The 20,532-nt window shown below is 42.3% G+C and overlaps 2 protein-coding genes and 1 long non-coding RNA gene across 5 annotated transcripts in view; 1 reads left to right on the top strand and 2 right to left on the bottom strand.

Moving 5' to 3' along the window:
* enpp2 (ectonucleotide pyrophosphatase/phosphodiesterase 2) overlaps positions 1 to 11,270 on the bottom strand; it is an 83,138-nt gene extending 71,868 nt beyond the window's left edge. For all 3 annotated transcript variants that reach the window (XM_085472870.1, XM_085472871.1, XM_085472872.1), the window contains exons 1-2: positions 11,192 to 11,270; positions 10,411 to 10,516 (exon numbers count right to left, since the gene is read on the bottom strand). In XM_085472870.1, the coding sequence (XP_085328996.1) occupies positions 10,411 to 10,516; positions 11,192 to 11,209 (124 nt within the window). In that variant the 5' untranslated portion in view covers positions 11,210 to 11,270. The remainder of the gene's footprint in view (positions 1 to 10,410; positions 10,517 to 11,191) is intronic.
* On the top strand, positions 4,067 to 5,772 carry LOC146697928 (uncharacterized). The gene is made up of 3 exons (XR_014922942.1): positions 4,067 to 5,275; positions 5,394 to 5,503; positions 5,637 to 5,772. It is a non-coding gene; the product is annotated as an uncharacterized LOC146697928 (long non-coding RNA).
* A 5,343-nt stretch (positions 11,271 to 16,613) lies between the features above and the next one.
* taf2 (TAF2 RNA polymerase II, TATA box binding protein (TBP)-associated factor) overlaps positions 16,614 to 20,532 on the bottom strand; it is a 35,218-nt gene continuing 31,299 nt past the window's right edge. The window contains exons 25-27 of the mRNA XM_085472862.1: positions 20,135 to 20,299; positions 19,556 to 19,658; positions 16,614 to 17,666 (exon numbers count right to left, since the gene is read on the bottom strand). Coding sequence (XP_085328988.1) covers positions 17,368 to 17,666; positions 19,556 to 19,658; positions 20,135 to 20,299 — 567 coding nt within the window. The 3' untranslated portion in view covers positions 16,614 to 17,367. The remainder of the gene's footprint in view (positions 17,667 to 19,555; positions 19,659 to 20,134; positions 20,300 to 20,532) is intronic.

Raw genomic sequence — 20,532 nt, 5'->3', positions numbered from 1 at the left:
GGGAAGTCAAAGGTCACACAAACAAAATAAAAGCTCCCAAAATATAAATACAGAAAATAAACATATTTAAATAAATACATAACCAATACTGACAAAGCAAGATAACACTGCAGGATGGATCTTTGGTGAAATATAAATTATTTTTTAATACACCCGTTACATCTGCAGTGTTTAAATGCTTACATATACACACAGTTACTGTCCGTCCACACATACGACTCGGTTCTGCTTCTATGCCCCAGCTTTGTTTACTTTTTCCCGCCGAGGCTTCTAGACTTCTGATTGGCCAACATTTCTACACGGTTAGGAATATAGCGCCACCTGCTGCTTTGGCATGTTCATAGCAGCGTTTTCCTTCATTTCTGCCTTTACGTGTGGACGGGATTATTTTTTAAAACGAAAACGGAAAATCTCCGTTTTCAAAAATACCCGTGTACGTGTGGACGTAGCCCAAGAGGGATTTCAGTACACAGCAGGATATTCACATTTGTAACCAGATATTTACACTTTAGGGAGAAAACATAAAACATTTTTACTGTACAACATCAATTTAGAGTAAACTTTTGTTTTAGATAAATATTGAAATATATTTTGAATTAGTTAAATGTCAGAATAAAGAGAGACAGAGCTTTCTGTTTTTTATCACTTTCATCAAATTTAGGAGTACATGTACACTAAGTTTATTGTTAATTAATAAGAAACTCCAGACGATTCCATTCTGAGCTGAAGAAGCTTCTGATAGGTTAGTAGAGTCCATGTGAGTAAACTGGTGGCACAGCTGTGGATGCATATAAGGCAAAACACAGAGCCTGTTTCTGTGACATGGGAACATCAAGAGATGTCAACCAAAACACCAGGAGAAGAACTGTGGAGCTCCATAAGTGTGGCTCAATTTGAATACAATTTGGTGCCATTTACAATTAAGAAATACAGACAGTTTCTCTCTTTACTCTGAAAGTTAACAAATATGTTTTTTATATTTATCAATCTAAAAAAATAAACATTTAGTCTGATTTGATGTTACAATTAAAAAAGTGTTTGTGTTTTTATCTGAAGAGTTTGTAAATATCTGTATATTTGATGATTGTCAGCACAAAGAGAGAGAGGAACAGAGAGGGATGGAGAATGAGGACAGAACAGAGATGAACAAGAGCAGGTGAGACACACATGTTAGTTAGTGATGGGATTTCCGGCTCTTTTTAGAGAGCCGGCTCTTTCGGTTCGGCTCCGAACCGGTTCTTCAGGTTGTTTTGTTGCTTTAATTAATTTATTATTAACAATAATATAAAATTATGCACAAAAGGAATTACTAACATAAAAACAAGTGGTTTTATTTATATATGTTTATATATAAATATATGCGGTGGCCCCTAGAGACAAAACACGTACAAACTCCAAAACACATTTCTAGCATGAACTGAACTTCCAAAGCAGAGCAACTAGATCACTTAAATTACACAATTGAAAGCATGTGTGTATTGTTTGTGTATTTGTACACAGGCACTCATATATATATTCAAATAATTAAAAAAAAAAGTTCATTTACCTGTTATTACCACACACCAAATCCGGTCGTTGGTACTTGCTGGCTTGTGTAGCCACAAGATAACAAAGGCTCAACACTGCGCCCAGCATCCTGGAGCACTTCTGTTGTCTTTTGTACGTGTTTTGAGTTTTAATGTGCTTCTGAGTTTTTATATGCTTCTGAGTTTTTACGTGCTTCTGAGTTTTTACGTGCTTCGGAGTTTGTACGTGTTTTTACGTGTTTTGGAGTTTTTACGTGTTTTGGAGTTTGTACGTGTTTTTACGTGTTTTGGAGTTTGTACATGCTTCAGAGTTCGTACGTGATTTGAAGTTTGTATGTGCTTTGTCTCTAGGGGCCACCGTAAATATACTTTTATTTATTCACTCCACATAAAATGTAATAAATAAATCATATAATACAAAAATCAACTATTCACATTTCAAGTTTTAACTATTTAAATTTTCAGCTTTTTCCTTTCACAAATTTAAAGTGAAAAGAACACAAAACACTGCAAACCACAACACAATTAAATATAAATTATAATATGAAAACTAAAAGAACATGCATATTCTCTGTCATATGGACCTGCATGAATAAACGTTCTCAATCCTTTATCATCTGCAACTGAAAACAGTTGTGGATGATTACTATACCTTTCTAATGTTGTTGTCCCTGCCTCTCTTTCTCTCTCTCTGTTCCTGTGCTACTGAGTGTAACTACCGCCCCTCCCCCCTCTGCCCAGCGTAAAGCACAAGGCTCGCGTGCAGAGTGAAGCGGAAAAAAAGTGCGAGAGAGAGGCTGAGAGAAAGAAAAAAAAACCCCACGTGACGGCTCGCGTCGTTCACGTCAAAGAGCCGGCTCTAAGAGCCATTTTGTTCGCGAACGACCCATCACTAATTAGTCAAATGGTCGTTTGCCAAAAGTATCACCGTATCACAGGTCCTCATGTATCTCGTACCTAGTGTTTCTTTTTAGGTTTGTTATTTTTCAAATTCTATATTTATTAAGTTATGCAGCTTGTTTGCACAACAAGGCTAAATAATTATATAAACTTTTCTCAATCTAAATATTGTACTTTGGTAGAATTAAAAAATAAGTGTTGTGCGGGTCTATGATGATTTTTAGTGCTACTATCATCTAGTTCTGATTCTGGTTCTGTCTTGGTTAAGTCCTCAGTAGTCCTGATTTTGAACTGTTATAGTCCTGTTTTAATTCCGGATCAGTTCTGGGTTTGGTTGAATTGGGGTTTAGTCTTCGTGTCTTGATACAGCCCCGACTTTGTTCTGCCTTGCTGCTTAATTAAAAAACTAGTTTAAGGTGTCCTGCACATGTGACATATATTTTTCCCTATATGAAGTCATTCTTTTTTGAACAAAACTCAAAAGGCCCTCCAAGGTATGGAGGCCTATCTCCCCCTACCACCACTTCCCCTGCCAGTGGCGGACCCCCTCAGACATCGGTGCGTTGGTGGTTCTTTGTGTCCGGGGATGGGCGTCCAGGTACACACCGGCTCACTCCTTGGCGGCCGCTTATCGGGGCCTGGAGCCTGGGGCTCGCTCGGGCCACTTCGGAGGTGGGGTGCCCCCGGCCTCTCGGCCTGGGGCTCGGTCACTCAGGCACGGCTGGCTGCCGGTGGAGCTCACGGGCGCGTCACTGCAACTCCCCCTGGCTTCTGCTCCGCGGCTGCTGAGTGAGCCCTCATCTGGGACTCTCCTCAGCTCTTTCTGGGACAGTGGCGCAGCTGCCCCTCTGTTGGTCTTCCATGGTCTCTTGTGTTCTGGGGGCCTCTGGATGTCTGGAGTTTTGATCTCCTCCATACCTGCTTCATGCCCTGGAGGACGGGGCTGTGGCCCCCCCACACCCTCTAGCAGATCATTACATGAAGGAACCTTTTAAAAAACAAAAAACAAGCGCGTCCATGCTCACAGGTGTACACACGGGTGATCACACCCACAAACTACACCCTTTTTGGCTCCTACCTCAAAGCACACTGTGTTCTGTTGATCTTATGTGCTGCACAATAATGTTTAATATTTAGTATTTACTGTCATATTCCCATATATCATTGTGATGTTGTTTATTCTATTACTCTTGTTCTCTTCTGCTTGCTTTCTTTTTTCTTTCTCAGCAGGTGACCCAGGTGATTGATATATGCATTTTTTTTCTTTTTTTCTTCTTTTTTTCTTTTTCTGCTCATTCTGTTGGTTTTTGTCTTTTGCCCTTCTCCCCCGTCCCTCTTCTCAGCTGTTTCTCTTTCCCTCTTTCTTTCTCCCCTTCTTTCCCCCAGTCAAGTCTGTCCCGTATTCAGTAAGTGAAAATAAAATAAACAATAAAAGGTGAATCAAATGGACCATTACGGCAAGGCTGGGATGGTCAGTTTGGTAAAGTAAATCCGTTGGGCATCTTTCTTTGCCTTTAGACAATAATTCTGATGGCAAAAGAGCCAAACGGGACAGGCCAAAAAAACAAAAAAAAAACAAAACTCAAAACAGCCAATTAATCTTTCAGTCATTTCTACTTCCCCCCCCCCTAAAAAAAAAAAATCCCACATGCATACTACCCTTCAGGGCTAAGCCCCGGGTGTTTCAAATGTCTGGCTCCGCCTCTGCTTTAGGGTACCAAAGGCGACCTCCTCCAAGCCTTCACCAAGTCTAATTAGACAGGTGAGAGAGGACAACAATGAGAAAACCATTTGTAGAATATAACCACAGAACTGTTGAGACTATTCATCACAATGCAGGTTTACATACATGGTGGTAATCTTCATTTCCATGTAATGTGATAATCATGTTTTCCATTAAAGGCTGAGGCTGACAGGTGCCCTATACTGGAGGTAATCTCTTTATTTTCCCTTTTATTTAAATTGTTGATGTAACTGAATTAGTAATTATAATCATAGGCAGCACCATCAGGGCAGAAAGAGGCATTATTCAGTAGTGATATCGATTCATTAAAATCCTGAATCGATTTTTTTATATAAATGTATTTTGCCCAAAATTCCAGAATCTCAGGTGAAACGTCACAAAATTTTGACAACCACCAAACATTTAAAACCGTAAATGAGAGCAGGTACACGGCTTCTGCACAAAGACGTAAACACAGAGCGCGGACCCGCAGATCAGAATCAGTGACACGTCGCCTTTCTCACCCGACGGCACGGACACGGTCGGGGCTGAAAGCCGACAGCTCGCTGACTCTGATGTTTCATAAGTTGATTAATGATTTTCTTTTGTTTTTGATGTGCTGCAGAATATTTTTATAAAATCCAGAACAGGAAAACCACCTTCATGTTTTTCTGTGTTTATCTTCAGCTGCTTTGACACAAAGGCCTCTGCTGTGACGCTCACACCTTTGATAAAGTCTTGCGAGTGTCAGCTTCCTTTTTATAGATACAAAAAGATGTAAATGTACTGATCTGAATTATAATATTTCTGACTGTCTGAGGCAAAATTTCCCAGATTCAAATCGAATCGAATCGATTCTAGAAATCAGTGACGATACCCAGCCCTAAATGTAATGTATGTTCAGTCCTCATATTTCTGAAACTTGGTGGACAGATTTTGTATTTTCATTATTGTTGCCTGACCCATATTTTACAGTTACCAGCATGTGTCCTCATCGACATATTGGAAGAGGTTGTTCTACATGAAGGGGACACAGCCTTCAAACTGGCTCTGGCGTGCTCCATGTTCAGAGACCTTGTGCCTACTGAATATTTCAGAAGACGGGCACACTTCAGGGGGCTTCACAGTAAGGGCTTCAGTAAATTATGAAATTATATGTACATTTTTTTTTGCTGTTGTCACATGTTTTTCACTGGCAGAATGTAAATGTTTGTGTTTTTGTTTTTTGCTTGTGCTTTACACAGGCATCTGCACATGGAGCAGCTTCTCGGAAAAGTACAGAGAACAGTACTTTAACATGTACACAACTGAGATCTGCCTTCAATGGCGAGATCAGTACAAACACTGCCCCGAGGTATACAACACTGTATAATCTTATATTGCTGTCATTACAAACAATGAACATCTCACTGGTGCATGACATGATGAAAACCATACCTTGGAGCCAATTCTTCTCTCTGTTTGATTTTTGTTTTTTTGTATTACAGGATATGTTGGCACAGGTAAAAGAGGACAACCACGGGCATTTTATTCGGTGGCCCCTAGAGACAAAGCACGTACAAACTCCAAAGCACATTCCTAGAGTTAACTGAACTTCCAAACAGAGCTACTAGATCACTTAAATTACACAATTGAAAGCATGTGTGTATTGTTTGTGTATTTATACACAAGCACTCAAATAATTTAAAAAAAAGTTCATTTACCTGTTACTACCACACACCAAATCCGGTCGTTGGTACTTGCTGGCTTGTGTAGCCACTAGGTAACAAAAGCTCAACACTGCGCCCAGCATCCTGGAGCACTTCTGTTGTGTTTTGTACGTGTTTTGGAGTTTTTACGTGTTTTGGAGTTTGTACGTGCTTCGTCTGTAGGGGCCATCGTAAATATACTTTTATTTATTCACTCCACATAAAATGTAATAAATAAATCATATAATACAAAAACCAGCTATTCACATTTCAACTTTTAACTATTTAAAACTATTTAAACTATTTTTCTGCTTTTTCGTTTTAAACAAATTTAAAGTGAAACACAAAACACTGCAAACCACAACACAATTAAATATAAATTATAATATGAAAACTAAAAGAACATGCATATTCTCTGTCATATGGGCCTGCATGAATAAACTTTCTGAATCCTTTATCATCTGCAACTGAAAATAGTTTTGATTTGATTTGATTTGATTTGATTTTATTGATTAGCATTCAAATATCTCAGTGAAGACAGAACAAAGATCTACCACAAAGCAAGAAAGCACGAGACAAGGCTAATCAAAAGGTATTGGCTGAAGCATTTGCTTATTACGCCAACCCTTTTAACAAAAGATCTTTTTGCATGCAGCTCCTGTACACAGGGCTCGAAGCAAATAATAAAACAAAGCAAAAACAAAACAAACAAACAAACAAGAAAAACAAAAAAACTTTCCACCTTAGATAAGTAACTACATCAAAGCAAAAGAATCAAGAGTTTGGTTTTTTGTTGTTTGTTTTTTGTGGACGATTACTATACCTTTCTAATGTGACGTTGTTGTCCTTGGCTCTCTTTGTCTCGTCTGTGCTACTGTCAGTGTAACTACCCCCTAACCCTCCCCCCTCTGCCCAGGGCAAAGCAGGGTTTTAATAGTTTTGCAATTTTCATTAGTTTTTATTTTTATTTAGTTTTGACTTCAGATTTTCAATTTTATATCAGTTTTAATTAGTTTTTACCAATTGTTTGCTAGTTTAGTTTTTTTTTTTTTTTAAATCCTTAGTTTCAGTTTAGTTTTGATTAGTTTCAGTTATAGTTTTAGTCGTGTTTGCAATAATTAAGTGTAACAAAATCCCAGTTTCATCATATCAGTCATGCTCTTCTGCTTATCCTTGGGTATGTTGCTATTCCAGCTACCATACCCTGCACCCTGGACAGGTCGCCTGTCTGTCGCAGGGCTAACACGCAGAGACAGACAACTCACATTCCCACCTATGGGTTCTTTAAATAAATAAATAAATAAACAAAGGCAGATGAACAACCATTGATACCAGGCAACTATAAAATTTATATCTTGGCCCCAATGAGACTATTAACTCTTGCAGCACCGGGTGTTCGTAATTTTGGTTCAAGTGAATTGATAAACTTTGTGAAGGCAATTGACTCACACAGTTATGTAGATGTCCCCGTCCTGTTGTCTCGGGATGCATCACGCTGCCTTGCCTGGGGTTAGCTTCTGTTTCTGGGATGAGGGTTGAGTGTGCTCCCTTACCTTCTGAAGGTAAGCTAGGTTAGCCTTCTTGTGCGAGCTTTTCAAGTGCACTTTAAGGTTTGTGGGATTTTTCCCCTTTAGAAATGTCCCTCATAATTTGTCTCTTTCCACTACAAGACACTTGCTTTATCCAAAACACAGTCATATTCAAAGTAATCCCAAATTGGACTCTGGCGCTTTCTCCCGACTTTTCTTGACATGATTCTGCGCGTGGACGGAGCAGCAACACAGACGACTCAACTAACGTGCTGCCACCTGCTGGCATAATGAGACACAGCAAGAAAAATCTGGAAACTAAACTTCATTTTCACCCTTAACTATTGTATGACACGCACACATCAATGAAAACTAAACACATTTTTGCTATAAATTCAGTTAATTTTAGTTAGTTTTGTGAACACTCATTACAGTTTTAGTTAGTTTTCCTTTTTTTGTTTTTATTTTTATTTCCGTTAACGAAAATGTTTTTTCACTTCTAGTTTTCATTATTTCGTTAGTTTTTGTTAACGATAATAACCTTGGCACACAGCACAAGGCTCGCACGCGGAGTGAAGCGGGAAAAAAGTGCGAGAGAGAGGGTGAGAGAAAGAAAAAAAAAAAAAAACAACCCACGGCTCGCGATAAGGAGCCGGCTCACGTCGTTCACGTCAGAGATCCGGCTCTAAGAGCCATTTCGTTCGCGACCGACACATCACTACAGGAAACTAAACAGCAGTGACGTTTGTAGGGATACTGAAGTTGGGCTAGCTGGTATATAATGATGTGCTATGTGATCGCTAGCGACACAGCTATGTTAGCATAGCATAAACAGTGAAGCTGGAGGACGAACACTAACACTTTTCCACTCGATAAAAGTTAACGTGAAGGTTCTTCATGGTTAGAGACAAATGCAATCGCATGGCAGGATGCAGGATGCTGTAAAACAGCTGCTTGTTTAAGTGAAAATAAATGGATGATGATGATAGAGTTGTGTTTTGTCTCGCGTCAATTATATCGTCAGTTATATCGTTATCGCAAATTTTCAAATATATATCGTGATAAATATTTTTGACCATATCGCCCTGCTCTAATTCAGAATGAGAGATTCTGAAGTGTGATGGAAAAACTGGTAATTACAAGAATGGAAAGGCAAATAGAGATCACAAAACGTCCACAGTTCCTTCCAGATCCAGATGAACACAGTGAACAAATTCAGTTTTTAATTTCTTCACAACATGCAGCCAATACACACACAGAAATCCCAGAAACGGCTGCAGCCGTCGCAGACTGCGACAGTCTACGGTGCAGTGCAGCAGAAGTCTGTGTTTGAGAATCTGGGACTGAAATGAGCTCTGAAGCTCTTAATGTTGACTTAATGCAGAGCAGCACAAACACACTCCCTCCCTCACCACCTCACAGGGTCACACTGATCGTTGTAACAACCACCAACACACGCTCAGTCCGTCCATTTCATATGCACCGGCAGACACAACCCACTCAGGCTGCTTTCGTTTAGTGTTTGGAGATGTCACTCCTGTCGATGGCTGGGCGACTCATTGCACCTGAGACTCACACAGATTTACAGTGTTTCAACAAAACAGAAAAAAAACAACCTTGTGTCTTGGACGTGGAGCAGAAAGTTAGGTATGTCCTCCCTACACGTGGCCAAGACATATTCAAGCATATCCAAAACACACTTCACATTCCCTGTGCTGAGCCACTCTGGCAGCTAAATGAAAGCGTCTAATGCTGTTTCTCGTGTTTGTGCTGCTGGACTTGAGTAAAACTGGGTTGTTTCACATGAGCTTGATGCTCCAAAGTAACACACTGCAGTTCTTCTCAGTTGCCGTACACCAGAAAACTGATTTTTCTATTAAGAAATCTTTCTTGTAAAAGACAAACTGTGAGAAAAATGTCACAACCTGCCTTGAAATTGCCCATTTTGTCAAAACACCTTCAGCAATCTTAAAGAAAATCACTTCAATAAGCAGCAACTACAGCAATGAAGAAGAAATTTGGCTTTTGGCATTTTAACTTGATAAAGAAATAAAAACTTTGCTGATCTATTTGGTCTTTGACTTTCTGTTTGTGTAATAAATACTACCACACATAAAGTTCTCGCATTAGGTCTGAGTCGAGTTTTGGCAGCTGCCATGTCTTTTCTGCTAAAGTTAGAAGTGATCATGTTTGAAGAGCACAGTTATGAAAGCTCAGCTGTTGCAACTTGACTTCTGTTTCAAAAAATCTGTAGACATACGGAGTTTGTTTCAAAAAAGTTAAAAATGGACATCAGTGACTTGACCCTGCATTCTATCTGAAGGCCACCAGATGGCGATAGCCATGATAGCAAAAAGGCTCGTGGTCCTATGGAAGATTGTGGGCAGACAGCTTTTTTAGTTGACCTCTGTAAACACTTTACTGCTGAGTTTATGGTCTCAGTCACTGGTTTCAGTTTGCACTGAATGACGAATAAAGTCTGTTTCATAAATCTGGATCACGCTGTTTTAAAACTGACGAGCTCACCGGACAACAAGGAGTCACACCCTTCCCATCACATCTGATTTTTTTTATACCAAGACAGTAACAGTGAAAATGCTTCATGACGAGACTTCACAGACATGTCAACAGTAGCTACATCCATCTTTTTATACAGTCGGCCGCCTTATGTTTAAACCTTCTGTGTGCGTGGAGTGGCCAACCAGAACAAAGTGGGCTTAAAGGGAGGTTACCTAAAGCAGCTTGTTTCATAACAGAGTAAATTGAGGCAGATAAATCTGGATTAATTTGACCTACAATAATAAATATTTTGGATAAAATATGGAGGTGGGACCTATATCAGAATAGGTCCCCGTTAAACATGAAAATCTAATTTTCTGTTTGTCAAAATGACTTCATTTTGATACCACCAACCACTAAGTATCATAAAACACCATAACTTGGGAAAACAAAACTCATATCTACATGCATGAGTTCTTATTTTTATAGCACCATACAGTCCACACAGACATCAGCGGTCGGTGTAGTTACAGCAGCGTACTCACTTTCTGTCCTGGCCGAGGTCCCGTCTTCTCCTGAGCGTTTGGGCCGATCATACACAAAACCCCAACACATGTCAGCCCCGCACAGGACTGACAGGGTCCACACAAGCTGAGGACACAAAGTACCGACATCAGTCATTCATACAGTCTACAGGCTGCATCTTCCAGTGGTGCTCAAGCTGGGATTTAAGAGTTACTCTTCTGCTACAGATATTCATGGCAGCCTACATTCACACTCCACCTGCAGTGCTCCGCCTGAGATCTTAGTGAAAGGGTCATGAGGTTTATTCATCAGCGAGCAAACACAGTGCAGTGGAACAGCAACATGTCACGTATTTGACTTCAAGCACTTTTCATTTGCAAACCCCGTTTTCACCATTGACTGACTTGTTTGCACTGGCTGCTCATAAACGAGCTTCAGAAGTTTGTGATGCATGAAAGCTTTATTTGAGCTGGTGTAACACAAACTGCAGGTTTCCCCCGTGACCTGCGAACACCGCGGGGTGCTGAGCTCAAAGTGGAGAGAGACCACCCCTCAGCTGCATCACAATCGCCTGATAGTTTGACAGATCTGTGACCTTTCGGAAATGACAGAAGAGTCCACAATTGTTCTGCAAATGCTCATCAGCAGGGAGGACACCGGGGTGTAGAGGTTCCACGCAGAATAACGCAAACTACCAAGAAACACGCGGTCTAACGCGTCACTGCACGGGGATTTACGCACAAAACATGCAGATTTTTCGGAAGTCAGCTGCAGTTAAAACTCTTGCACATGGACTCTTACCAGTTTGTGCAGCAACATGTTCCTCTGTGCGTCCTCGGTGTTGCACCGCGCTGTAGGTCCGTGAGTGACTGATGCTGACTCTCCACACCGAAGGACCACCGGAGAGGAGGACCGTTGAAGAGGAACAGCAGCGAGGGAGGGGGAGGTGACTGAAAGGAGCGGACAGGATTCTGATTGGTGCAGCTGTGGAGGAGGGCTCCGGGCTGAGACAGGAAACGTCTCCACAGCCACTGAGCTGCGGTTAGCTCCGACTGAGAGTATTTACTCACAGGACAGTTATTTTTATTTTTTACAGTGTATCAATAATCTCTATCTCTTGGCTGCCGACACTCGTCTATAGCCAAACCGCTTCTGTAAAAGTGAAACTTGACTAAAGTTCGGGCCCTGAAACTGATGCTGGGTCAGTTCCAAGATTTTTACTTGAAATTAGAAATGAATAAAATATACGCCGAAGCCTAAATTTAACCAAAAGTTCATTTATTAATTAATTTATGTTGTCGCGGTTCGAATTTTGAGGAAGAGACATACGACTGAAAGTCCATAGTGGGTCAACACAAATGATTTTATTAAAACACATACATGTGGTGAAAATGGGGTCTGCAAAACATCAGGCTCCATCTCCCGCCTGACAATAGGTGGGTGTGATATTTATACTTATGATGACCAGTAACTCCGTCACCGCAGATGAAAAACAACATGCCTGTTCCAGTAATTCTATGTCAGATATTCTTAAACAGAACAGTTCCTCTCTCAGTTCCTCCACCGCCGCCCAGATGCATCCTGTTATTACACTTTTCTAGACTTAGACAACACTTGCAATCAGTTTACCCAGACAGGCTATGTGTCTGTGTCGTTAAAACACCTGAAAGGCCCTGGGGACCTTTTGTGGCTTTTGCATTTTTCGATTCCAAGCCATTTGCACTGTGTTTAATTGAATATAGCCAAATTCTCCAAAAAAAAGTTTGGTATAATTTTATTTCAAAATTCAAGTCTGACTTCCTTAAGCCCTTAAAAAATGCACCCTCTAAAGGCCCTAATGGACCAAAACGTCCACCCCCCAAAAAGTGCAATAAAAAGATTATATATTCATATTTTTTTCCACTTTAAATTGGTCAGTCTTTTAAAACTACTTCTCCCTGAAATATTCATATAAAGTTTTAATTACATTTTCGTTGTTTTAACCCTTTAAATCCCAGGTTTATTACATGAGCGCCCTGTTTTTTTAGGCCCAAAAAACAAAAAAACTTAATATTTTCAAAAAAAACCATTTGAAGTAATATTCGTTTGTTATTATAATTAGGCCTTTGGATGGACTAAAGATTGGCACCAACAGTCATTTCGATCGCCTTTTATTTTTTTTGCAGGAGCGCATTTCATAAAATGCACACACTATCGGTCCTAATCGACCACACCCAAAAAAGTGCTATAAAAATTTTATATATTAATATTTTATTCCACTTTAAATTAGCCAATCTTTTAGACCTACTTCTCCTTGAAATATTCATGTCAAGTTTTAATTACATTTCGCGGATTTTAACCCTTTATATCCCGGTTTCGTCACATGAGCGCACTGCTTTTTTTGCCCCAAAAAACATAAAACTTGAATATTTTCCAAAAAAAACATTTGAGGTAATATTCAATTGTTATTATAATTAGGCCTTTAGATGGACTAAAGATTGGCACCAAGAGTCATTTCGATCGCCTTTTATTTATTTTTTTCAGGACCAGAAAATGGTCTCCAGACGGCAAATGCTCCTCCTCTAGGCCGAAAAAAGTGCATGTTCCCGGGGTAAGTCGCGACGATGACCGGGGCACGATGACCGGGGACTCCTTTTTCCAGCACACACGTTCGATACCACGTGACAAAAAATACGTCATTTCCTGTTGACTAAAAAAAAAAAAAGCACCCTCTCATGGTCCTAGGGACCGAAAATGGTCCCGCCAGATCAGCGGGCGAAGCCGCTGCTGCACGCCGGAAATGAGGCTTCGTTTCCCGCAGGTCTGTTACGGCAGCCCGCTGTTTTCCAGCCCGGGGTCAAATGTGGAGCAAGGGCGCCACCCGGTGGACAAATAAAAAAATTACAACTCTAAGGCCAATAGACCAAAACGAGACGGAGACATAAGTAATCACCAGGACATTAACGGTAATAATTCTGCAGTGAAAAATAGCGTTTATAATGGAAGTCAATGGGACGAAAACGTCCACTAGGGCTCTAAGAGGATGTGCTTAGCCACTGAAGCTAATTTAATCTAAGTGCATGACCTCCCTCTAGGTCATCTGTTACCAGGCAAACTCCAGTGCAGCAGGCTGCTAAATGCACACAGGCAACATGTAGTAAATTATACTGTAAACATGTAGGCAACCTTTCAATAGCTGAACTTTGCTCCATTGATCGGCCAGACATCACGCTGCCCGTAGCTTCAAACCATTAATTAACTTAACCGAGCTTCAACCCTTTAATTATGCAATATGTGTGTAACATGATTACAGTTGCACCTGCAATGAAAGATTATGTGCTTATGCTAACACCTGAAATACAGACTTTAATATAACCTCACCAGTTTCAATAAATGTGTCAATGAAATGATAACAATGATAAATCATAAATGATGCAACAATAATAATAAGGATTATGAATAGTAACAGTAAAATAATATTTCATCTCGACAATGTCAACACTCGCTTCAAGGTGCTTTACATGGTGAGGTAGAGGGCTTACGTCCATCTTGCAAACCGCTTTTCAGAGATCTTTGCTCACTTCCAAAGAAATGAACAGTCTCTAAATTTTAAAGTAGTTTCCTTTAAATGGAGAGAGAATGTCAACCACAAATCCAGAAAAAGCGCATTATGTTAAAGTAATGATTTGCATGTTCATCCATCCATCCATCTTCATCCGCTTTATCCGAGGCCGGGTCGCGGGGGCAGCAGCCTAAGCAATGAGGCCCAGACCTCCCTCTCCCCAGCCACCTCCTCCAAGGTGTTCCCAGGCCAGCCGAGAGATATAATCTGTCCAGCGTGTCCTGGGTCTGCCCCGGGGCCTCCTCCCGGTGGGACATGCCTGGAACACCTCACCCAGGAGGCGCCCAGGAGGCATCCTTGTCAGATGCCCGAACCACCTCAGCTGGCTCCTTTCGATGTGGAGGAGCAGCTGCTCTACTCTGAGCCCCTCCCAGATGGCCGAACTTCTCACCCTATCTCTAAGGGAGAGGCCAGCCACCCTTCGGAGGAAGCTCATTTCCTCCGCTTGTATCCGCGATCTCGTTCTTTCGGTCACTACCCACAGCTCGTGGCCATAGGTGAGGGTAGGGACGTAGATCGACCGGTAAATTGAGAGCTTCGCTTTTACACTCAGCTCCCTCTTCACCACGACGGACCGGTGCAGCGTCCGCATTACTGCAGCTGCAGCCCCAATCCGTCTGTCGATCTCCGGCTCCCTTCTCCCATCACTCGCGAACAAGACCCCGAGATACTTGAACTCCTCCACTTGGGGCAGGAACTCATGTTTGCATGTCATTGAGTGAAATAAGTATTTGGTCCTCCGGCAAAACAACACTAACAACACAAACAACACAAACAACACTAACAACACAAACAACACTAACAACTCTTATTGGCAAGCACAGGTTTGCACACATCTCAGGGGGGATTTTGTTCCACTCTACAGAAAATCTTAATCCTTTAGGTTTCTTGGCTGCTGCTTGGCAACTTCAATTCAGTTTTATTTATATAGCACCAAATCACAGCAACAGTTGCCTCAAGGTGCTTTATGTTGTAATGTAAAGACCCCACAGTGCTACAAAGAAAACCCCCAACAGACGAGCCCCTTCAAGCGAGCACATGACTTGAACTCAAAGCTTTCCTCTACAATTTTCTGCAGGACTGAGATCTGGAGAGTCTGGAGCCACTCCGTGACCTTAATGTGCTTCTTTGACCACTCGGAAATATTTTTATATCACTGCTAAGCTGGAAGAACCATTCAAGGCCCATCTTCAGTGTTCTGGCTAAGGGACCGTGGTTTTACGATACACAAGTCCCATCTCTTATCCCCTACAGGGCAACATGAAGTTGTCCTGTGTCCTTAACAGAGAAACAGTCTCAAAGCGTAATGTTTCCACCTCCATGCTTTACTGTGGAGGTGGTGTTTTTGGGATATACTCAGCATTTCTGTTCCTCCAAACACGATGATGCCAAAGAGGTCTGTTTGGTTTCATGTTCCCACAACACTTTCTCCTCTGAATCACATTGTCACGGTCCTGGGTCGTTTCACCCAGCGTTTTGTGTTTAGTATTATTCTTTTATGTTCTAGTTTATTCTGATGTTGGTATCCTGTGTCCTCCCCCGGTGCTCTGTTCGTGTCCCTGACTTTGTCCTGTTTTACTCTGAGGGTCTGTCTCTGTTGTGTCTAATCAGGTTCAGCTGTGTCCTCCTTCAGTGTGTCATTCCCCTCTCTCTCCCTGCATATTATGATTTCAGCTTTACTAGTTTTTTCCAGTTCAGGTTTATCTTAGTTCCTGTCCTCGCCACCTCCGTTGTATTATCTTTATCTGTATTATCGCCTCATGTAAATCAAAGCTCACCCCTCACGTCTATGTCAGTCCCTGCATTTCGGTCCTTTTTTTCACAACACCACACGACTGCTGCTGCAGCTGCGACACACGTTCACTGGTGAACGTAAGATGAGCCTGCGCACCTGCCTCCTCAACAAGCTCCTCTGGTGCAGTTAGTCTGATTCACCACATTTCTCATGATCGTCCTCACACGAGGCAAGATCTTGTAGAAAGCCCCAGACCGAGGCTGATTGATGGTCACTTAACATTTCTTCCATTTCTGAATAACTGCTCCATTATTATGTCAGTCATCTCACCTGCTCATCGAGCTTTTTTGCTGATGGCATCGTAGCTCATTTCAGCCTCCTGCAGGTCTACGATCTTATCCCGACCTCCAGCTCTTTGGTCCTACCGACGGTGGAGGAGAGGTTGGAATGGCAGAAACTGACTGGACTGGTGCCTTATACACATATCAAGCTGAGATCGGGAATAGCTCTAAGTGATTGCTTGTAATGTGTGTGCAACACAGGCGCACAGACCTGGGGAGGAACAAATCCTTATTTCACTCAGTGACATGCAAAACAGTTCAGAACAAAGTCTTTTTTCTTGATGCTTGGCTGATATTCTGGCTCCATTCAAATAAAACTACAATAAAAAATTACACTGATCTCTTACAAAAGTTCATCTTGTAGTTGGTACGCTCTACATTGTGCTGCAGCCCATTTGCATTTTACAGGTTTTGGACTCGTACAACTGTCATTAACTCAATGAAAACACTACAATCCCATCAAGGGAATTTCCAACCTCCTGACAGGCTGAGGAGGAGGCTTCCCACAAACATTCACATGTACACAATGAGGAAAGAACGGCAACATTTGAAGAGTGACACAATCTTTTTCTTTTATTGTTGGATTTCGGCATGGTGAGGTGAACCAGAAGATACAAAAACCGTTTTTGATGACAGAGGGCTCAGCTGTTTATCTAAATGCTGAATGACTTCTGTTCTTCTCATTGGTTAAAACCACCTAATCAAAGCTAAGACATGATGCCAGAGTAAACCCAGCCACGAACGCTGTTTAATGCAGTTACAACGTCTGTGGATACCAAAACATATGCAATTAGGAAGCAAAGTATAAAACACACACGCGCGCGCACACTACTCGAGTTTCAGTGGTGCAGTGCAGTGAAATCCATCAGTTTAATGTCTCTGCACGCCGTCCATGCAGAATCCACAACACGAGCCGTCACTTCTCCCCTCAGCAGACGCTGAATGCTGGGATTGAGCTGTGGGGTGAGGCTGTTTGTGGAGAGAGGTGTGTGTGGTTGCACGCCCCACACAGCCTGGAAGTGGTGTACGTGTGTGTGGTGTAAGGACACAGGGAGGTCTCGGGAGGGTTTACCTGGATGACATCACAGCCTCAGTGGAAGTTTCCCCGGTGTCTGTGCCGAGGACTTCGGTTCTGAGGCTTACACTGCAACAGCAGAGTTCCTGTTCATAATACTACTGAGGAATCAATGTTGAGTCCAGACATGGAAGCAACGGAGGCAAGTGTGCTGTTGCATGCCACATGCAAGCCGTTAACCCAGCCGGCGCCAACAGCAGCTGGAGAGCGCCAGCCTCTGGACGCTCAGTCGGACAGAGAGGGCGAGCGCAGCGACCTGCCGCTGGCCGGGCTGTTGCTGTAGGTGTGCGAGTTGTCCCGGTCTCGGTCCTTCTCCTTGTCCTTGCTCTCATGTTTGTGCTTGTGCTTGTGCTTGTGCTTATGCTTCTTCTTCTTCTTCTTATGCTCATGGTGATGGTGGTGGTGATGGTGGCCGTGGTCGCCTCCATGCTTAGAGGATGAGGAGGTGGTCTCTTTGGGGAAAGATGGCACGGGTGTGGCAGGCATGGACAGCAGAGCCTGTTCAACAGATGATGGCTCTTTACCTGAGATGAGAAAGACAAGTGTCAGATTTAAAGCTGGGGTGTGTCAAAGGCCTGTTCGTTGCCACGCTCTGATAGCTGGCTACCTTTCTTTGGTCAGGTAGAGCCACTCGTGCATCACTAGCAATACAGCGAAAAGCAGGTTTCTTTTAAAAACAGTGCAGTCAGGCAAACGTGATAACCACTACACGACAGAAACTGCTGTCGGTCTGACGTGCTGCACAATAATATTTAGTGTTTACTGTTATATTCACATAGATCATCGCGATGATGTTGTTTATTATGTTGCTCTTTTTTTGCTCGTTTTCTCTTTTTTCTTTCAGCTGATCCAGGTGATCGATATTTGTGTTTTTTTGTCAGTTTGTTTTGTTGGTTTTTGTTTTTTGCCCTTTATCACCGTCCCTCTTCCCCGCTCTTTTTCTTTCCCTCTTTCTTTCTCCCAGTCATGTCTGTCCCGTGTGGAGCAAGTGAAAATAAGATAAACAATAAAAGGTGAATCAAACAGACCAATACAGCGAGGCTGGGATGGTCCATTTGGTAAAGTAAATCCGGCATCTTTCTTCGCCTTTAGACAACAATTCTGATGACAAAAGAGCCAAACGGGACAGACGGGAAAAAAGAAGAAGAAGAAAAACGTGCAGTCAGTGCTGTGTGCATAGCCCCAAATACACAACAGTGCTTTGACAGTTTTCCTACTGCCGCCATCTTTGGTAACTCGAGGCTGCTGTGGCTGCTTCAAAATCTGAGTTGAGTTACCAGTTTAAAATTCTGACTGGGAACCTGCAAATATTGACCTCATTTGTTACTCACTCCAAGTTTATTTGCAGAGCAAGTTTACTTTCTACAGAAACCCAAAAAGGTCAGGTTTCTGCAGGTTTCTATTCCCTGGCTGGACTCAACCCAAACCAGTGGCCCGAGCTCCCCTTTAGGTTCAGATTAAGGCTCTTCAGCCATCAGTGGATGTGTTTAATAATGCCCCAGATGTCCTGTCGAGGTGGCTCTTCTATGTTCTGCCATGTGTTTATGGAGCGGCTGTTTGGTTCCTCCAGTGTAGAGGGATGAACAGTGAAGGCTTCTACTGCTTGGGTTTGGATTTTGACCCAGGTATCATCCATGTAGCTGTACCAGTGGTTAGGCTCTGTCCCTTTGAAGAGCCCAGAGCTTCACTTTCCACTTCCTCCTTGTGAAGCTTGGCTACAATGGGTGATACTGGAGATCCTGTGGCACAGGCATGTTTTTATCTGGATTCAGCATAACGTTGCAGACCTTGTTGGAGGAGTTAGTGGAGTGTTTGATGTGATGGGGTGTGTTGCCCACAAGTGAAGCTAGGCTGGTGTTTGCAGAAAGTTGTAGGTGGCTGAGTTTATATTGCTAACGATGGCTCTGAGTGGAACTCCACAAGGGTTGAAATACCTGGTACTCTTCACCGTGTTAGAAATAACGAAGCCTCGTGGATGCGAGGGGAAACGTCTTCAAGACATTTAAGGAAGTCCAGTCACTCTTTCCAAGCGCCTTAGCCTCCTATTCACTTTGTGTTTATACACCACTGCATTTATAATCATTAGTTATTATTAATCGCCCTCACCCCCGACCAGCTGAGGTACTGGTGCGCCTCACTGAGCCTGGTTTTGCTGGTTTCTTCTTGTTGTCAAGTGCTTGCTTGTAGGATGTGACGTGAATGTAATGTCCTCTACAGTGGTGTGTGTGTGTGTTCCTGTCTAGCTATCTTTGTGAGGACACACAACCCGGGCCGCACAAGTTTGAAGCCTTCTTGAGGCTCAAAATGTGGTTTTAGTGTCAGCGTTACAATTAGGTTATGTTTAGGTTTAGGGTTAGGCATTCGGCAGCGTGTGTGTGTGTGTGTGTGTGTGTGTGTGTGTGTGTGTGTGTACCAGGTGTAGAAGGTCTCTCCAGCAGATTTAGGTGATGGTGAATGAAGGCCTGACTGTCATGAACAGTTTCCATGTCAATGTCTTCATCTTCCATAGTGTTGAACTACAACAGAGCAGAAGTTATTTAGAGATAGTGAATCGTTCAGTTTCAATGAAAGCAGTTTTTATGGATCATAATGCTTTTGTGAGCCACTATAAAGAGGAGACGTTTCTTAACGTGTTATTCCAGATTTCAGTGGAACAGCCCATCGAGTATAAACTGCACAACAGTTTTGTTTAACAGACTTGACATGTTGGAAAGTTTTACTGTGAACAGAGACATTGTTAAGCAGTTTTGTTTTTCAGATTTGGTGGACAGCTTAACAGAGGTATAAAGCATCAGCAGTTGTCCAGCTGATCTGAAGTTACTACGGCTACAGTAGTGATGGCTTCTTGTTTAAATGTCCTGCATCACCACTATCACCTGCCGTCACCATCAAGAGACGTTGGTGTTTGGTGCAGATTATATTGTTCTTTTCTGTTTAGTGTTTTAAAAATATGGGTGATGAATTTTCCTTTAGTGTGTCATTAGCGTCTTACTCTGATCTTGTAGCGTGCTCCCCTTCCATCATCATCCTGCTGCTGCAGTACCTGTCCTGGCTCTGGAGGAGATCCCAGTGGGGTGTCAGCCTTCCTCTTCAGGCCCTGAGGGGGCTGGCCTACGCCACACACACCCAGTGAGACAGGATCTGGCTCGTCGTCCACCTGACAGACACAAAGAAAGAAATCAGAATGAGCAGCAGCTCCAGCTCTGACAGCAGGACAGGGCAGTAAAGTAGCTACAGCAATAGAATACACACTTTATTAGAGAACTGTTATAATTGCTATTAACATTTAAGCTAAATCAGCTCACCAAGTATCACAAATAGCAAATCCAGCTACACAAGGACTTGAAACTTGGTTGAAAATGAGCAGTTATGATTAGATTGAAGCATCTA

The sequence above is a fragment of the Copadichromis virginalis genome, linkage group LG11, assembly GCF_057382275.1.
Source record: "Copadichromis virginalis isolate Kocher_CV1m ecotype Utaka linkage group LG11, C_Virginalis_male_GT1.1, whole genome shotgun sequence".
NCBI lineage: Eukaryota > Metazoa > Chordata > Actinopteri > Cichliformes > Cichlidae > Copadichromis > Copadichromis virginalis.
This window is presented reverse-complemented; position numbering and strand designations above follow the sequence as displayed.